The 14,523-nt window shown below is 34.0% G+C and overlaps 1 protein-coding gene across 3 annotated transcripts in view; it reads right to left on the bottom strand.

Annotated features, from left to right (window-relative positions):
• NEK7 (NIMA related kinase 7) overlaps positions 1-14,523 on the bottom strand; it is a 62,061-nt gene that overhangs the window by 8,836 nt on the left and 38,702 nt on the right. For all 3 annotated transcript variants that reach the window (XM_026700459.2, XM_087930306.1, XM_087930308.1), the window contains 4 exons: positions 11,924-12,032; positions 10,539-10,646; positions 6,256-6,350; positions 1,532-1,645 (listed from right to left, as the gene is read on the bottom strand). In XM_026700459.2, the coding sequence (XP_026556244.1) occupies positions 1,532-1,645; positions 6,256-6,350; positions 10,539-10,646; positions 11,924-12,032 (426 nt within the window). The remainder of the gene's footprint in view (positions 1-1,531; positions 1,646-6,255; positions 6,351-10,538; positions 10,647-11,923; positions 12,033-14,523) is intronic.

Consider the following 14,523-nt stretch of genomic DNA (forward strand, 5'->3'; position numbering starts at 1 on the left):
CCATACTTCATGGACCACAGTTTTTAATTAATAATTAAAATCTTTAAAAGCAATGAGATTTGGGGGTTTGGAATTATATTATTCCCCAATTCCATAAAGACAGTGAATTTTTCTGTTTACAAAATATGAGAATTTTATATGCATTTCCTACACAGTGTAATTTACTGTTTCTGCTACTTTTCTGTGTCCTAAATTTCAAAACAATATGTCCATACATGGTAAAGGAAACACACACACACACACACAGAGTCATCTACGTATTAGTTACAATAGACATTAACACATCCATCCCTTAGCAGAAATATTAAGTCTTTCTTTGCTGTGTGTAAAGTATTAAAGTTTTTATCCTATGCCTTTCAGGCCATAACTGTTCCTTGCCAGGTTACTGCAAAATTGCTAGAGAAGGAATGTACAGTATACATTGGCGCCCATTTTATTGCAGCATGTTGTGGTAGTTCTATGTACATCTCTGAATGCATACTCAGAAAACAGAATAGTAAACATTAATAGTATACATAAGTCCATGAAGAGGTATATCATGTTGGAAATATGCCTTGCATTTGGAATACACTTTGTGATATAAAAATGTTTCCAAGGGATTTTTTTTTGTATGTCTGCTTTTTGTGGGTTAGGGCATCACACATGCTGCAAAATTGTTATTACGGCTACACAAGGCATTTCAAAAGGTTGGTTTGCAGAACCTCAAAACAGCCAATGTGTTTCAAAACAGTCAGTATCTTCAATTGTCTTCCCATGCCTCTGCGTGCACAGCCATACTGCTTTGTTCATTTTCCCACTGAGACAACCAAGGTAAGTCTTTGAAACAGCCATGCTGAGCTTTTCAGATGACACAGTTGCTTTAATGCTTCAAGACATTTTTGCTTGCAACAATGCACTTAACGGTGTTCATAAAGCACCCCTCTCAAATACTATGCACAGTTCTAGTCATTACTCCTGAAGAGAGCGTAACTACTTTTTCATCACATCCATGTAGGCACTTAGATCACAGTAAACTGAGGGAAGAGTTTCATTCTTTCACAATGTTTTCAAAAGGATAAATAAGAACACCACAGGATATATCATTCAGAAGATATTCTATATCGCTGAAAATCAGAAATTCATGTTGTTCACTGTGGTGTAACCAATCTAAGCAAAGAGGATTTCAGGGTTAACTGCGCTCAGTTTAAGCAATTTTCCCCTTATAGCTTGAATTTTAATGCCTTGCAAAGAGTTGCAACTATAAAGAAAGCACAAGATATAAAAAGTACTATGTAGAACGTTACAGCGGGTCTTTTAAAGTCGTGGCCCATTTAAGGTTCCCACTTGCAGCCATATTTAAGCAGCAGGCAATTTAAAAAAAAATGAAAGTTCAGCTTCCAGGAAGAAACCAAGTCCTCTCACACTGAAATTAATGAGAGTTGTGCAAGAACAACTCAGCTGTGGAAAACTGCATACCAGATCCCAGGAGAAATAGGATGCGTTTAAAAAGTGAAGCAAGTTCAAACAGCCCACCAAAAAGGAAGTTACTTACTTCTTCTGAGTAGTGGTCTGACGGAAGGGGTGGATAATCACATTGTTCTATCTTTTTACATAAAGAATACAAGTTCATTTTGTCACCATAGAAGGGGCTTTGCAATGCAGCCATCTGTATGGAGTAATAAAAATAGGATATACTTTTAACTGGTGTGGCAGAGAAGACTCAAATACAGAAAATTGATTTTTTTAAAAAAAAAATCCCAGTTTAAATTAGAGACAAATACTTATTTTCTCTCTATGCTATTGGTTTGAGTCCTTTACTTCTCACATCTGACTTTCAGAATATTGGATTAGATTGTTTCTATAGCATTACACTCAGCTAACATTCCTGTTGCATAAATTAAAATTATTATGTACCCAGAATATTATTCATAAATGTTGGTTAGTATATTTTTTCTATACTATAAAATCCAAATGCCATTTACAAACACCTATACCATGAAGTTTTAATCGAGAATCAGAGGAGCTTTGGTAAAATTCACCTAGTTCATAAAAGCTCTGATTTTGTTTTTCTCTGATAAATTTTATGCTCCCTCTGACACCCCTTGTAGCAAGAAACCATGATATTCTACATTACACGTTTTCAATCAGCAGGTAGAATTATATTCAAAACCAAAAGGTGTTTTCTGCATTGTGGAGGTATTTGTTCTGAATTTCATTTAAATATCCTTCTTTAAAAGTTATGGGAACTACGAATAAATACAATCCAAGATATAACCAACAATAAGCAGTAAAATGAACGAAAAGTTTTATTATTTAAAATGAGAGTGAGGATAAATATAAACATTTCTATATGCTCAACTTGCTTCTGTTTGGTTGTTTTTTGCCTATAGTCTTGGTCATCTTTCAACTGTTAAGGCTGCAAAAGCCATCAGCTGATATGTACTCAAATATACTAAAAATGTCATACATTAATATAAGACTTAATTTTCTGCAACTATCAAGAAGAAGCTGAAAGCACCATGAATCTGATAAATAAATTATACATTAAGTACTCTATATGGACACCTTACTAAGTGTTTTGTGTTATTGGAAAAAGAAAGCATCTAACTTTAAGGTAATTTCCTATTTAGAAAGCACTTTGCTGTCCACAGGAATGCAATTCCCTGCAAAGAACTGTTTGCTTTACATCCCTCTGAAATTAAACATATGTACTGTAAGGTTTGTTTAAATTATATTTCTGGTATTTTTCTAACAAGGTATTTAATCTAATGGAGCAGCCCATTTTGCAAACATGATCCCAGTTTTACCCCCAAACTCCCTATATTTGGTATAATTATTTTTTTTTAAAAAAATTATTATATATCATGTGTCTCCCACTGCTTATTTTAAATGTTTGGCTTTTCAAAAGCAAACAAAAAATGCAACATACTGCTAAGCTTCAAGAGGTTTGTACAGAAATGTTCATATTGCCTCTGAAAGCCTTTAAATCTCTGAACCACAGCAGCGTGAGCATTGCTCTGAGTGCAGCGCTGCCCCAAAGTCAGTCACCCTTTTCTATATGTGCTAATAAGTTTGATTTTGGAAGGACAATGTGTACATTCCCTAGACAGGCAAAGCGTGTGTGAAACACGCTAGTCCATGCTGAGCTACTCAGTGAGCTTCAGCAGGGACAGGACAAGCTGAAAATGGCTCTCATCGTCTTGTGGTCTTTCAGACAAGAGTGTTAACTCCTTCACGACCAAAAAAAGGGGTCTCATTTTGATAGTGGTGCATACAGGAATGAAGAAAAAAAAGAACTAATTAAATTTATAGCAAGAAGATCAAAACTGCATACATTAATTGGATATCATAATTACTGAAAAGGTTGGAGGCTATCAAGGAAAACAATGATTTCCAATTGTATTCCTGCCATAATATTACATCTTGAAACTACCTAATTCATGCAGCGTATTTTCATTTCAGTGCAATTAAATGCAAAATTAGAAAATTTCATCACCCAATCAGCATGCATGCACAATTGCAAAATAAACACAGAGATATTCAGCATGGTACAAAACACATTCATTAAAAAGTAGTTCTGTTTCAATGCTTTTTTAAAAAAAGAGAGAAAAATAAGAAGGTTGGGGGCGGGGGGGGGGGAGAGAAAAAGCTGAATGTCCCCTAAAGAGTTAAAACAGGACTACTATATTTTCATGCATCTCCTGCTTTGACAGATGAAAAATGTCAACTGTCCTGTTTTTATTTTCAAGCTTTTGCACTATTCATCTGGTTCATTAGTGCATCTTGCTGCTGCCCCTGACAGCTGCTCGCCCTCTCCTCCCAGCAGCTGAATTTTTCAGGCTAATTTGATCCTCCACACTGAGACGATCGCTAGAATGATTGACTTGCTCCCTGACCTCCAGGGTCTGACTTTCCTGATTAGTATTCTAGGGGTGTCTGAGGGACGAAAGCCCACTGTCTGTCTTCAGGGCTGGTGGCAATGATCTCCCCCACCACCTCTATCGCTCATTCTCTTTTTTTGGTGGTGGGGGAGAGGGGACTGTAAGCCACCAACCTACGACCCTGTAAGGATGCAATTACTGTGCTGAACAATAAAGGAAATGTGTAATATCTACTTTTTCATGTAAAGGTCCATGTAGTGGAAGCATGGCATGTTGATTTTAATTAGTAAAGTCTACCTTGTTGCATATCAATTAACACAGGGTGATTAGAGTATTTTGAATTGTTGTTTTTTAAGCATTTCCAGAATATTTGAAAGTCTAATTTTCTGACTGTAAAATTAACCTTCAACAACAACAAAAGGTAAATAGTTAAGGAAAGAGAGCAATTTTTAACAAACTGTAAAACCAGCCTTCTCCAATCTGGTGTCTTCCAGATGTGTTGTAACTTCCAACTTCTAGAATTCCCAAGAAGCAACTCTGGGCGTTGCATTCTGAACACATCTGGAAGGCAGCAGGTTGAGGAAATGACATCTCATAGAACAGCACTGAATAGAAAGCACACTTAATTTTAGATTCAGCTAAAGTCCAACCAAACTGTTAGCTATTAATATTAACATTCAAATAAAATATTAGCTGAAAAATTATTTATTGGGAAGCTATGTAATCTAGGAAAATCTCATGCACATGCAAAAATAAAATTCTTATTGCAGGTTCAAAAAATAATATAAACCAATGGAACTAATATAACTACTTAGAGTTCCTTAAATTCATTTTATGTTGCATATATTGAGCAAGTGAAGAATAAATTTAAATATTAAATTTGTACCATAATTAAGTTACAATATTCATGCTTCTCAATCCTCCTATTATTGGAGCTATATTGAATAAATCTTACTATTCTGTAAACTGCCTTACAATTATTTCATTTTTATTACAAAACTAAGGGTCCACAAATTCCTGTTTTTATAGAAACAGCAGCTGAATGGATCTTGAGTGAGTGAAAACTGAGGGAGTGAAATAAAATTATGACCACTTATAATATAACATAACATTTCTTTTTTATTTTGCTACACAATATGCCATTAATGTGCCCCAATCTTTAATTTGTTTGCTAAATTTTAAGGAAAGTAGAAAAATTTAATTCTTTAAAACACAATCTTACTATATAACGATAATTACATATCAAAAAGTTAGGTAACATGGCAACTGTGAGAAAGAAAAGAATAACGTAAATACAAATCCTCGTTACTATTTACACAAATAGCACAATTATACAAATAGCAGCATCACAGAAAAATACGTTTTTTTAAACAAATCCCAGTTTAAGATATAACTATTAATAAATCTCCAAAAGAATTCTCTCATTAAATGTGCTTTCTGTATACATGAGTCTGAGAGAAAATAATTTTAGCATTGAATTGTTTTGTTTTGTTTTGTTTAAAGAAAACCTTGCTATAGTTCTCAGAAAATCCTAATATTGTAGGATTTTTTTCCTTGATAGAGAGCTTTGCTGAGTTCTGCTGAGTTCACTGCAATGAAAGTGGTTTGCCACTTCACCTTGCATCTGTATTACAGAAACTTTTCTAGAGAGCATTTGAGTGAAAGACTGCAAGCCAACGAGTAAAATTTTTAGAGCTTGTTGTAAACATCCAGAAGGTTTTTGGTAGAATTTGGTTATCTTGCTGATCTTGCTATAATTAACATTTTACAAGCTAGAATTGCAAATAGTATAAACAAACCAAATGAAGGAATATCTTTTCCTGATATTATTTTTCTATAGATCCTTTACCTCTGTATTAAAGTATTAATTATCTTGTGTTTGATTAGTTAAAAATACATAGCCCCTGATATACCATATAAAAAGGACAGTATACTAGTTTCCTAGGCGATAATCCCATTTAGCAAAGTTTGAAGATAAAGTTTAAGACTCAGAAAACAAAAGTTTAATAATTAATGAAATAATAGATGATACTACAAGTGTTGACCCGAATATGCCCTTGATAGGTCTATTTCATGTGAAGATAATGTTTTCAATTTCAAATTGCCACCTTGGCAATTAACCTTGATACTGAAAGATGAAGACCTTGAAAGAGATTATTTTGAGAAGTATATGCTCCAAATTTTGCAAATATTTATATTACATTCTCTTTATATTTTGAGCTAAGGTAAATGTGCAAATTTCACCATAAATATCTGTAAAATGTAGAATTCTTTACTTTCACCTAGTACTAATTTATGGAATGAATATTCAATAGAATCATAACACAAATAGAAAAACATTTTGATCAACAAAACATATCAACAAATTATGCTCATTAAAAGTTGTCAGTATTACCTCATATAACAGACATCCTAGAGACCAGATATCTGATTTGAAGTTATACCCATTTTCATGGATTCTTTCTGGAGACATATAATAAGGTGTTCCCACTACAAAAAATATAAATACATAATAAACAAAAAAATTAAATAAACTTCAAGTAATGTATATTCCAACATTTGTCATGAAAAATTACTATTCAATACTTAAATACAAAAGAGTAAACTTTAGTAAGTGAAAAATTATTCCAAATAATTTAAGTTGTTTTATGAAATTAATTTCATGATAACCTATTTAAAAAGTAGCAAAGTTTCCAATAATTATCAATAAACCAAATTTTTAGCAATTTAATATTATATCAACATTACTAATGTTGTCAATCATAAACTGATAGAATTCTATATGAGTATGTTTATGCAGCGCTTATTAAATAAAAACATATGTTGGTTTTATAACTAAAAGGGTTTTCCTTTTTTTTTTCCTGAATGAAACTCGCTAAACATGATTTTGGTATGTTTGCATCCTATCTTAAAAGCATAGCCAAAATCCAATTCCATCTTTACATTATTTGAAATAAGCAAAAAATGTTGTTTTAAAGATAATCAATACATCTTTTAAAAGGAAATAGTATCCTCATGTTACTGAGGCAAAATGTTTTTTTTTTTAAATAAAGACATTTTCCTAAAAGTATGGATTCATTTGTATGGGGATCTGTATGTCTATAATTACTTTTAAATCATTCTAATATATGCCAACTCATAAAACAATAACCAACTTTAGTTAATAGAAACAGAAATGGAAAAACATACAAAAGACAGAAAAATTTAGTAAGGCATATATCATCCTATTCTAAGAGATATTTCATATGGGATAGCAAACTGAATAAGGTCTCTTCTAAAGCACATACACCTTGGAATATTGATTCATTATTCCAGTTTCAGAAATAATTTTGTACATATCTGTATAACTATGTATCTAAATTTTATTTCTACGTAAGTTGAAATGTATTCAAAATTATTTACATTTCCAAATTGATAATGGATGAATTTGTTTTTAAATAAGTATGGAAACATTTCAAATCAAAATATTGCCACAGAACAAAACCTGTAATGTACAGTATCCTGAAATATGTTGAAGTTGTAAAAAATGATAATTTAGAATAAACCTTTTCTCTTGCTTTTCATGTCACAGCCTTATAGCAAATCCTCATAGCAAGTAATACAAACTGCAGTTTTAGGACCTTTTTGAAAAGCGACAACCTCCCACAAAGTAAAAACACAAATTAAGGAAAAAAAACCTACCTCACCAAAACCAAACAAATGAAGTTAACATTTTTGCCTCTGCTTCTAAAATACATTTTTAATTACGCATGACCTCATCATACACAGGTGAGGCATCAATAAGCCAAACACACCAGTATAGTAGAACCTTTAATTTAAATGCATTTTAAAAACAAGAGACAAAAATATACTCTGAATGTAAGTTGTAAACACACCAAATCAGTAAGTCTATTATTTGCATTAAGAATGTATTATCTAAACTTTCAATATCAGCAGCACTTCTGTGAAGCATGATACTGTAGATCGAACTCACATCGTCACGGTGGCATCACGTGACGTATTGGGACTTTCCTCCCTTCATTAAACCAGGCGTGAGTATGGCCAGCATATGATGCATCTGGCCTGCGGACCAGGAGTTTGGCAGCCCTGCTGTAGATATAAACTTCTGCATTTACCTAATGGTTCTTTATGTGGATTTCATTATAGCATAAGTACTCCACTTTTTCTTTCCAGGTAAATAAGAAGTTGCAACTAAAGTTAATTTCCTTAAGTCTGGACAGGAAATTTCTATCCAGAAAAAAAATTAAGTTAATATTATCTGTGTAGTAAGACTAGTCTCAGAGCAGTCTCAGATCCAATACACTCTGCATGATCAAATGAATCAATGACTGCTGGCCTTGTGCTTTTGGAAGAAGGGACCACAGGTGGATGGATAAGAACAGCTCCTGAATGTTTTAGTGAGTGAAAACCTAACTCAAGTGATTCCTAGACTGAGACTCCTAGCGTCCCAGTGGATATCACTCAAATGTTGTGAAGTAGAAATTATGCTTGAATCATTTAGGAAAGGGAAGGATTGTCTATCCATGATTTATTGAAGTTTGCTAGTATTTGCAGGACGGCATTCATCCAACTCTAGGCAGAGGGAGGTGGCTGCCAAAGATTTGGAGGACAAGGTAAGAGAGTAGCCTTCAACCTGTTTTCAATACCTGTTTTTTCAGGTAGTGCAGGCAGAACAGATTCATCTGAGGAAGATGAACTAGCCATCAAGTCAACATCAAGCTGTGGGCAGAGTGACAACATATCAGGTGCTCAGAAAGGATAACCCTCTCTTCGCAGGAGCACTGATAGGTGGGCAAGATACACCGTTTGTGTAAATCAGGGTCTATCTGCATGACTTCTTCTGGTTCACCAACATAGTGCAAAAACTGAGCTACAACTAAGCAGACACTTTTCTCCCTAGCAAGGTCTGATATGTGGAGATACTCAAACAAGGGTCAATAAGCTTATGCTCATCAATACTAAAATCAGGGCTCTGACTTAAAACTGATTCACTAAAAGACAAGAAGCTGCCACATTCAGCAGATCAAAAAGGTATAGGCCCCCTGGCTATTTCAAATCCTTTCATATTTTTGATGCTGTGTCAAAAACTCTCCAGCAAAGAAGCTCAGAAATTTAAATAAACTGCTGGAATTTAGGACTTAGCATTTTGAAAAGGCCACCTATCCAATACATCTCTACTGATGAATTGTCCAATTATGTTGTTGTGTTCTGATTAAACTCCAATCGTGCATATTGCTTCACAAGAAGAAAAAATAATTCTGATTTCTCTTTTTCAAGAGAATTGCTGAGAAAAAACTTATCAAAGGTCAGGCTAACAATGAGGTTTACAGGGTTGTACTTTATCAAAAGCAAAAGTACATTTTAACCAATCATTCTCCAAAACCTATTATTACATCAAAGGAGTGAGAAGATATTGGTAATACACAAAGAAGAGAACAAATGCTTACATTTTGCAGAATTTAACTCAAAATGCCCCATTGGCGCTTAAACACTTTTCATGCGCAGATTGGAAGCTTTGTTTGCATGCTGATGGGGCATTTTGAGGTGGTAAAATGGAACCACCTCAAAGCACCCTATCAGCGCTGAAATACTTTTCGCTTGGAGACTGGAAGCTTCTTGTGGCGACTTCAGGTACCCACTCACTTTTGCAGAGCATGGGTGACTGAAGTTCTGTGAGATTAGAAGCTTCCAGAAGCTTCCAGTTTACATGCAAAAAATGTTTGCTCACCAACAGGACGCTTGAAGCAATGTGATTTCACTGCCCCAAAGCCTTCCATTGGCATGCAAATACTTTTCTGCATTGAGACTGGAAGCCTTTGGAGGAAACTCATAGAAGCTGCCTACCGTTTCAGGTAACCTGGAGCGGTAGGTAACCTTGGTGAGTCAACCTTGGTGAGTCAGAACAAGGCGTGCTCGTCCTGCTTTCCCTCTGCTCTCAATAGTCCACTTTTGGAGCACCAGGAGCAGGCAAAAAAACCACAGCAGAGAGACTGGAGAGGTAGACAGCTTGCTAGATCTTTGCAAGTTAAACAAGTCTCCACAGGCCTGCCTGTGGAGACCTGGCAGAGGCAGGAGGGAGAATAGGTAGAGCGAATGTTGCAGTGCCTCTGTGGTTGTTTGTAAGGATAAACGACTGCCGTGGTGCTGCAACATTCGTAACCTCAGGACTATGCCATAAGTACTTGGGGCAGGGGGTTATGTTGCAACTTTGAATGGTCACTAAGTGAACTGTCATAACTTGGGGATTACCTATATATAGGAAATCTTGACAAAAGGGGATCTCCTCTTGCTTTTAATCTCACTGCATCAATAAAAACATTTTTTGTGGAAGTAATAAGTCTCTACCATAGGCTGCATTAATCAAGCATTCAAACCAAAAATAAAGATTGACACATTCAAAAAATGACATTGTTTGGAAACTAATCTATTAAAATCCCATTCAACAAGTGCTATCAAAATCAGTCATAAGAAAAGCAGCTTAATTTTGAATGAGCATTTTTCAATCCACAGAAATTACATATATTTATCAATTAAACATATTTTAATCTATATCAACGGACAGCTGAAATTCTTTTAATTAAAAATACATCAAATAAAAGGTTTGCCACATATACAGTACTCTAGATATATAACGTCAACTTCCACTTCTAATTATACATACAAAGAAATCTTTCTCACCTAGAGAATGTGCAGCTGTGGTTTTAGAGCTGAAAAATCTTCCCAATCCAAGATCTCCAAGTTTTACTACTCCTGTAGCAGTAATGAATACATTTGCTGGCTTGATGTCTATAAGAAAAAACAGAATACTGTGTAATACCATATCTTTAATAGAAAAGAAGTCCATTATTAAATATTATATTAAGTATTATGGTTTGATCAATGTTTGTTTCCTTCTTAAGAATACAACAAAAATATTTTAAATTATTTGTTTCATCTAGTGATTAAGACACCAAGCTAAAGACCAGGAGTGTGAATTCTAGTCCTGCCCTAGGCATAAAAAGTCTAAGTTCACTGCCTTATGTTATGGCAAAGGGTGAAATATGCATATTTAATACATATTTATTACAAGAGACTCTTATTTCTTCTTGGCTGGACTTCTAGTTATCTAAGAAACAGAAAGAACTGAAACTGAAATTAAGAAAAGGTAAAAAAAATTGTAACAAAATTTACAAAATACACTACAGTCCATTTGAAGCCCTATTCTACGATGGAGAGGAAATCTTACTTATTCAATCACTGTAACTATAATCACACTTTCCAGATATGTTAATGAGATATTATGACTTAACTCTCATCAAATTTCTGTCCTCGATGACAGTTACCTTAACTACCAATGGATAAAACTGCTCACAACCATGCTGATTTAGATGAAATTTCTATATAAGAGCAATCCATAAGAAATAATAATTAATTTTCTGCCACCATCCAGTGATGCCACCAATTACAAGGAAAAGACAATCTTTGCTGCATCTATGGCCAAGGATGGAGCAATTACAGCAAGTATGCTTTTCATCTTTCTGCAAAAAAGTTGGATCTAAATGCTGACTGTTGGTTTAAGAGGTATAATCTGGCCTCCATCCACTAGCCGCAGATATCATCAAAAGGGCTTTTGGATTTTGTATGTGTACATTCATTTGCACAGATTGAAATGTTTCAGTTTTTGGAAGTGTTACCTGTTTTGCATAGGCCACCCTATGTAATCAAAAGGCAAATCTTCAAGATACATAAAAATAAGAATCTACCATACATGAAACAGCATGCATATGAATGTAGATTACTTATTTTAAGTCAAATGATATTATATATACAGAGACATACATGTTTGTAAATGATTGTGGCAGCCGATAAACCTCATTAAAAAAATAAATGAAATATAACTAGAGAATAGAAAATATGCTAATGATTTTTTAAAAAAATTACATACATCAAATGTCTTTTAGTTGCCTATTTTAACAAATATGAACAACTGGAAGAGGCCATCACTTGTCTTTGTAGTTCATGTAATATATACAGCAGTCCCTACATTTGTACAACAGTAGTTGGGATGAAATGAAATTTATTACCTCGATGCATGACACGCCGAGAATGCATATGTTCCAAGGCACTGCACAGCTGAACAAAGTATTTCCAAACTGTCCTTTCCGGGATCAGCCTCTTCTGCTTCTTAAAATGCTTTGAAATAATAAAATAATACTGCAATCTGGATTTGATATTCAGTAATGATGCAGAAGATTATTAAAATGAACAAGCTTTCAGTTTTTCAATCGAGAAATCATTAACACAACTGAGGAGGCAGGACCATGTTTAACAAAGAGAGAGATAGTTCCTCAGGGATGCACTTTGGATAAAAAGAACAAGTATTCACAAAAACAGCTTGGACCAAAGGAAAGGTCTGATACGTCAAGATGAGATTGGGAACTTATGTGTAATTTAAGATGAACTCTTACTTTCACAGGTGATCAGCCCTCATTTTGTTATGTCTATCTTCTCCTCGATTCTAATGAATCTAATTAGATATCAGATAATGGCTTAGAATAATATGAATGACACAGACTCACACAGTCTCCTCCTGCATTCTTCAGAACAACAGCATTTAAGAAATAAGTTGCTGTTTCAATTTTTAATTAGTCATAATTTAACATTGTTTCTGAAACTTAAATTGATTAATCTTAATAATCATTGGTTTAATTACATAACATCATAAAGCATGATTTACTCTACACTAAACACTATTTAAGTCTAGCCAGTGTTGCCCCAATTCTTTTTTGTTTTATATATATTTAAAATATATATTGCCCTTCCTCCAAGAAAGAAATGTTTCCTCCAGTATTTTCCTTCAACACTCCTGGAGGAACAACTTCAGCTGAAAGAAAAATGAAGTTCAATTTGTCCGTATACAAATACCAAAATGATTCTCATTAGATAATGTTTAAAGTGCACCTACTTTGATCACATGTATGTTCATTTACATACGTACAGAATACATATACACATATAAGGAAGTGAATGAAAGACTAAGTAGTGAAAGATCAACTTAACTCAAAAAAGTTAAACTATGAAATAGGGCTCTTTGGGAAGTCCGTCTGAAACTCAAACTAAAGAAGTTTTGCAATTCAGAATTCAGAAGTGCACAAAAGAGTATCTGAAAAATATTTTCCTCAATTTTTCCATTAGGAAAATGGCAATAGAGAAAAATCTGAAAGTAGAAGGATGGGACTGTCTGATCATAACTAAGTTTTACTAAGAACCTTCAATAACAGCATTTCAGCAAATATTATTCAGTGATTTATTCCAAAAACGTTTGTAAGAATCTATAAGAATCATGAGGATACTTGATTGCTTGAAAATGCTGGATGTTCATACCTTTTCATTGTTCTCCATCCATCATTTAAGCCATTTCCACTCGGCTTTCTATGACTTCAATATTTACTAAGAAGAGCAACAAAGAACCTTGAATTGTTTTTATTCATTGTAGTTTCCTTTTTCCTGCATCTGGTACAGGCCAGATCATGGTACATAAACAATCTAAGCATTTTGGCTACTCTTACATAACTAGTCGGTTTGGTCTAGTGGTTGAGGCACCAGGCTAGAAACTAGGAGATAATGAGTTCAGATCCCAACTTAGGTATGAAAGCCAGCCAGGTGACTTTAAGCTAGTCATTCTCTCTCAGCCCAATTTACCTCGTAGAACTGTTGTTGTGAGGAAAATAGGAAAAAGGAGTATTATGTATGTTTGTCCCTTTATTTATAAAAATAATAAACAAAAAAATCTAAAAATACACCCCCAAGGAGTTTTCACTCAGGCCCACCCATTTCTTTCTTAACCAATTAAATAAACCAGGCTTTGATCATAATCCAGATCTGAATAGAGGTTTAATGGTTTGATCAAATTAGTTTTGAAGGGAATCTTGTTAGTTTGGCTTGTGGCAAATGAAACATTTATTAGTGGATAAAAGAAATAGTAGTAGGGAGAAAGTTTCATGCAATAGAAAACAGGAAGGCAGAAGATTCAATCCTGTAACACCCCTCAATTGGCATTTGAGAGAGCAAGAGAATGATATTATGGCTGCACTTTCCTTAAGACAAGCAGCAGCATAAAATATTTAAAAGTATTTTATATTTATTTTAATATTATTTCCCTTTACAATTTTTAAAAGCTCAAATGAGGCAATTAAATGCCAGTTCCTTGAATGGTGCCATTGCTGAGACCTGGATTGAATCCAAACAAATTCTGTGAACTGTTGTCCCTATAGCTCAAATTTGCATATCAGAGAATTGTTTGATGTTGACAAGAAGACAGAGACCAGAATTCTTTTTATATACAAGTGAATACACAGCTTCAAGAATATGAATATAAAGCGTACTTCTTTGTTTTTAAAATTATCCCTGAAGATTTTAGATTGTACATCTAAATAAATTTCCCTAAAAACAACAACCCCTTACAAAATGCTTACCTATCTGGATATCTCATCCCTTGTTTACAGTATAATATGCACTTCTGCATTTGTATTTGTTTTCTGGATTCTGCTTTGTGTTTATTTGTGTTGGGATACTGCATGGAACACAATCACTGTTAACCACCATTCAGAATTGGGTATAGTAAATTCCCATTGTGGTAACTCTAGTCACACAGAAACACAACACCAGATATCCATTTGTTAAC

Source organism: Pseudonaja textilis, chromosome 3 (assembly GCF_049901715.1).
Source record: "Pseudonaja textilis isolate UNSWEBS1 chromosome 3, rPseTex1.2, whole genome shotgun sequence".
Classification (NCBI taxonomy): Eukaryota; Metazoa; Chordata; class Lepidosauria; order Squamata; family Elapidae; genus Pseudonaja; species Pseudonaja textilis.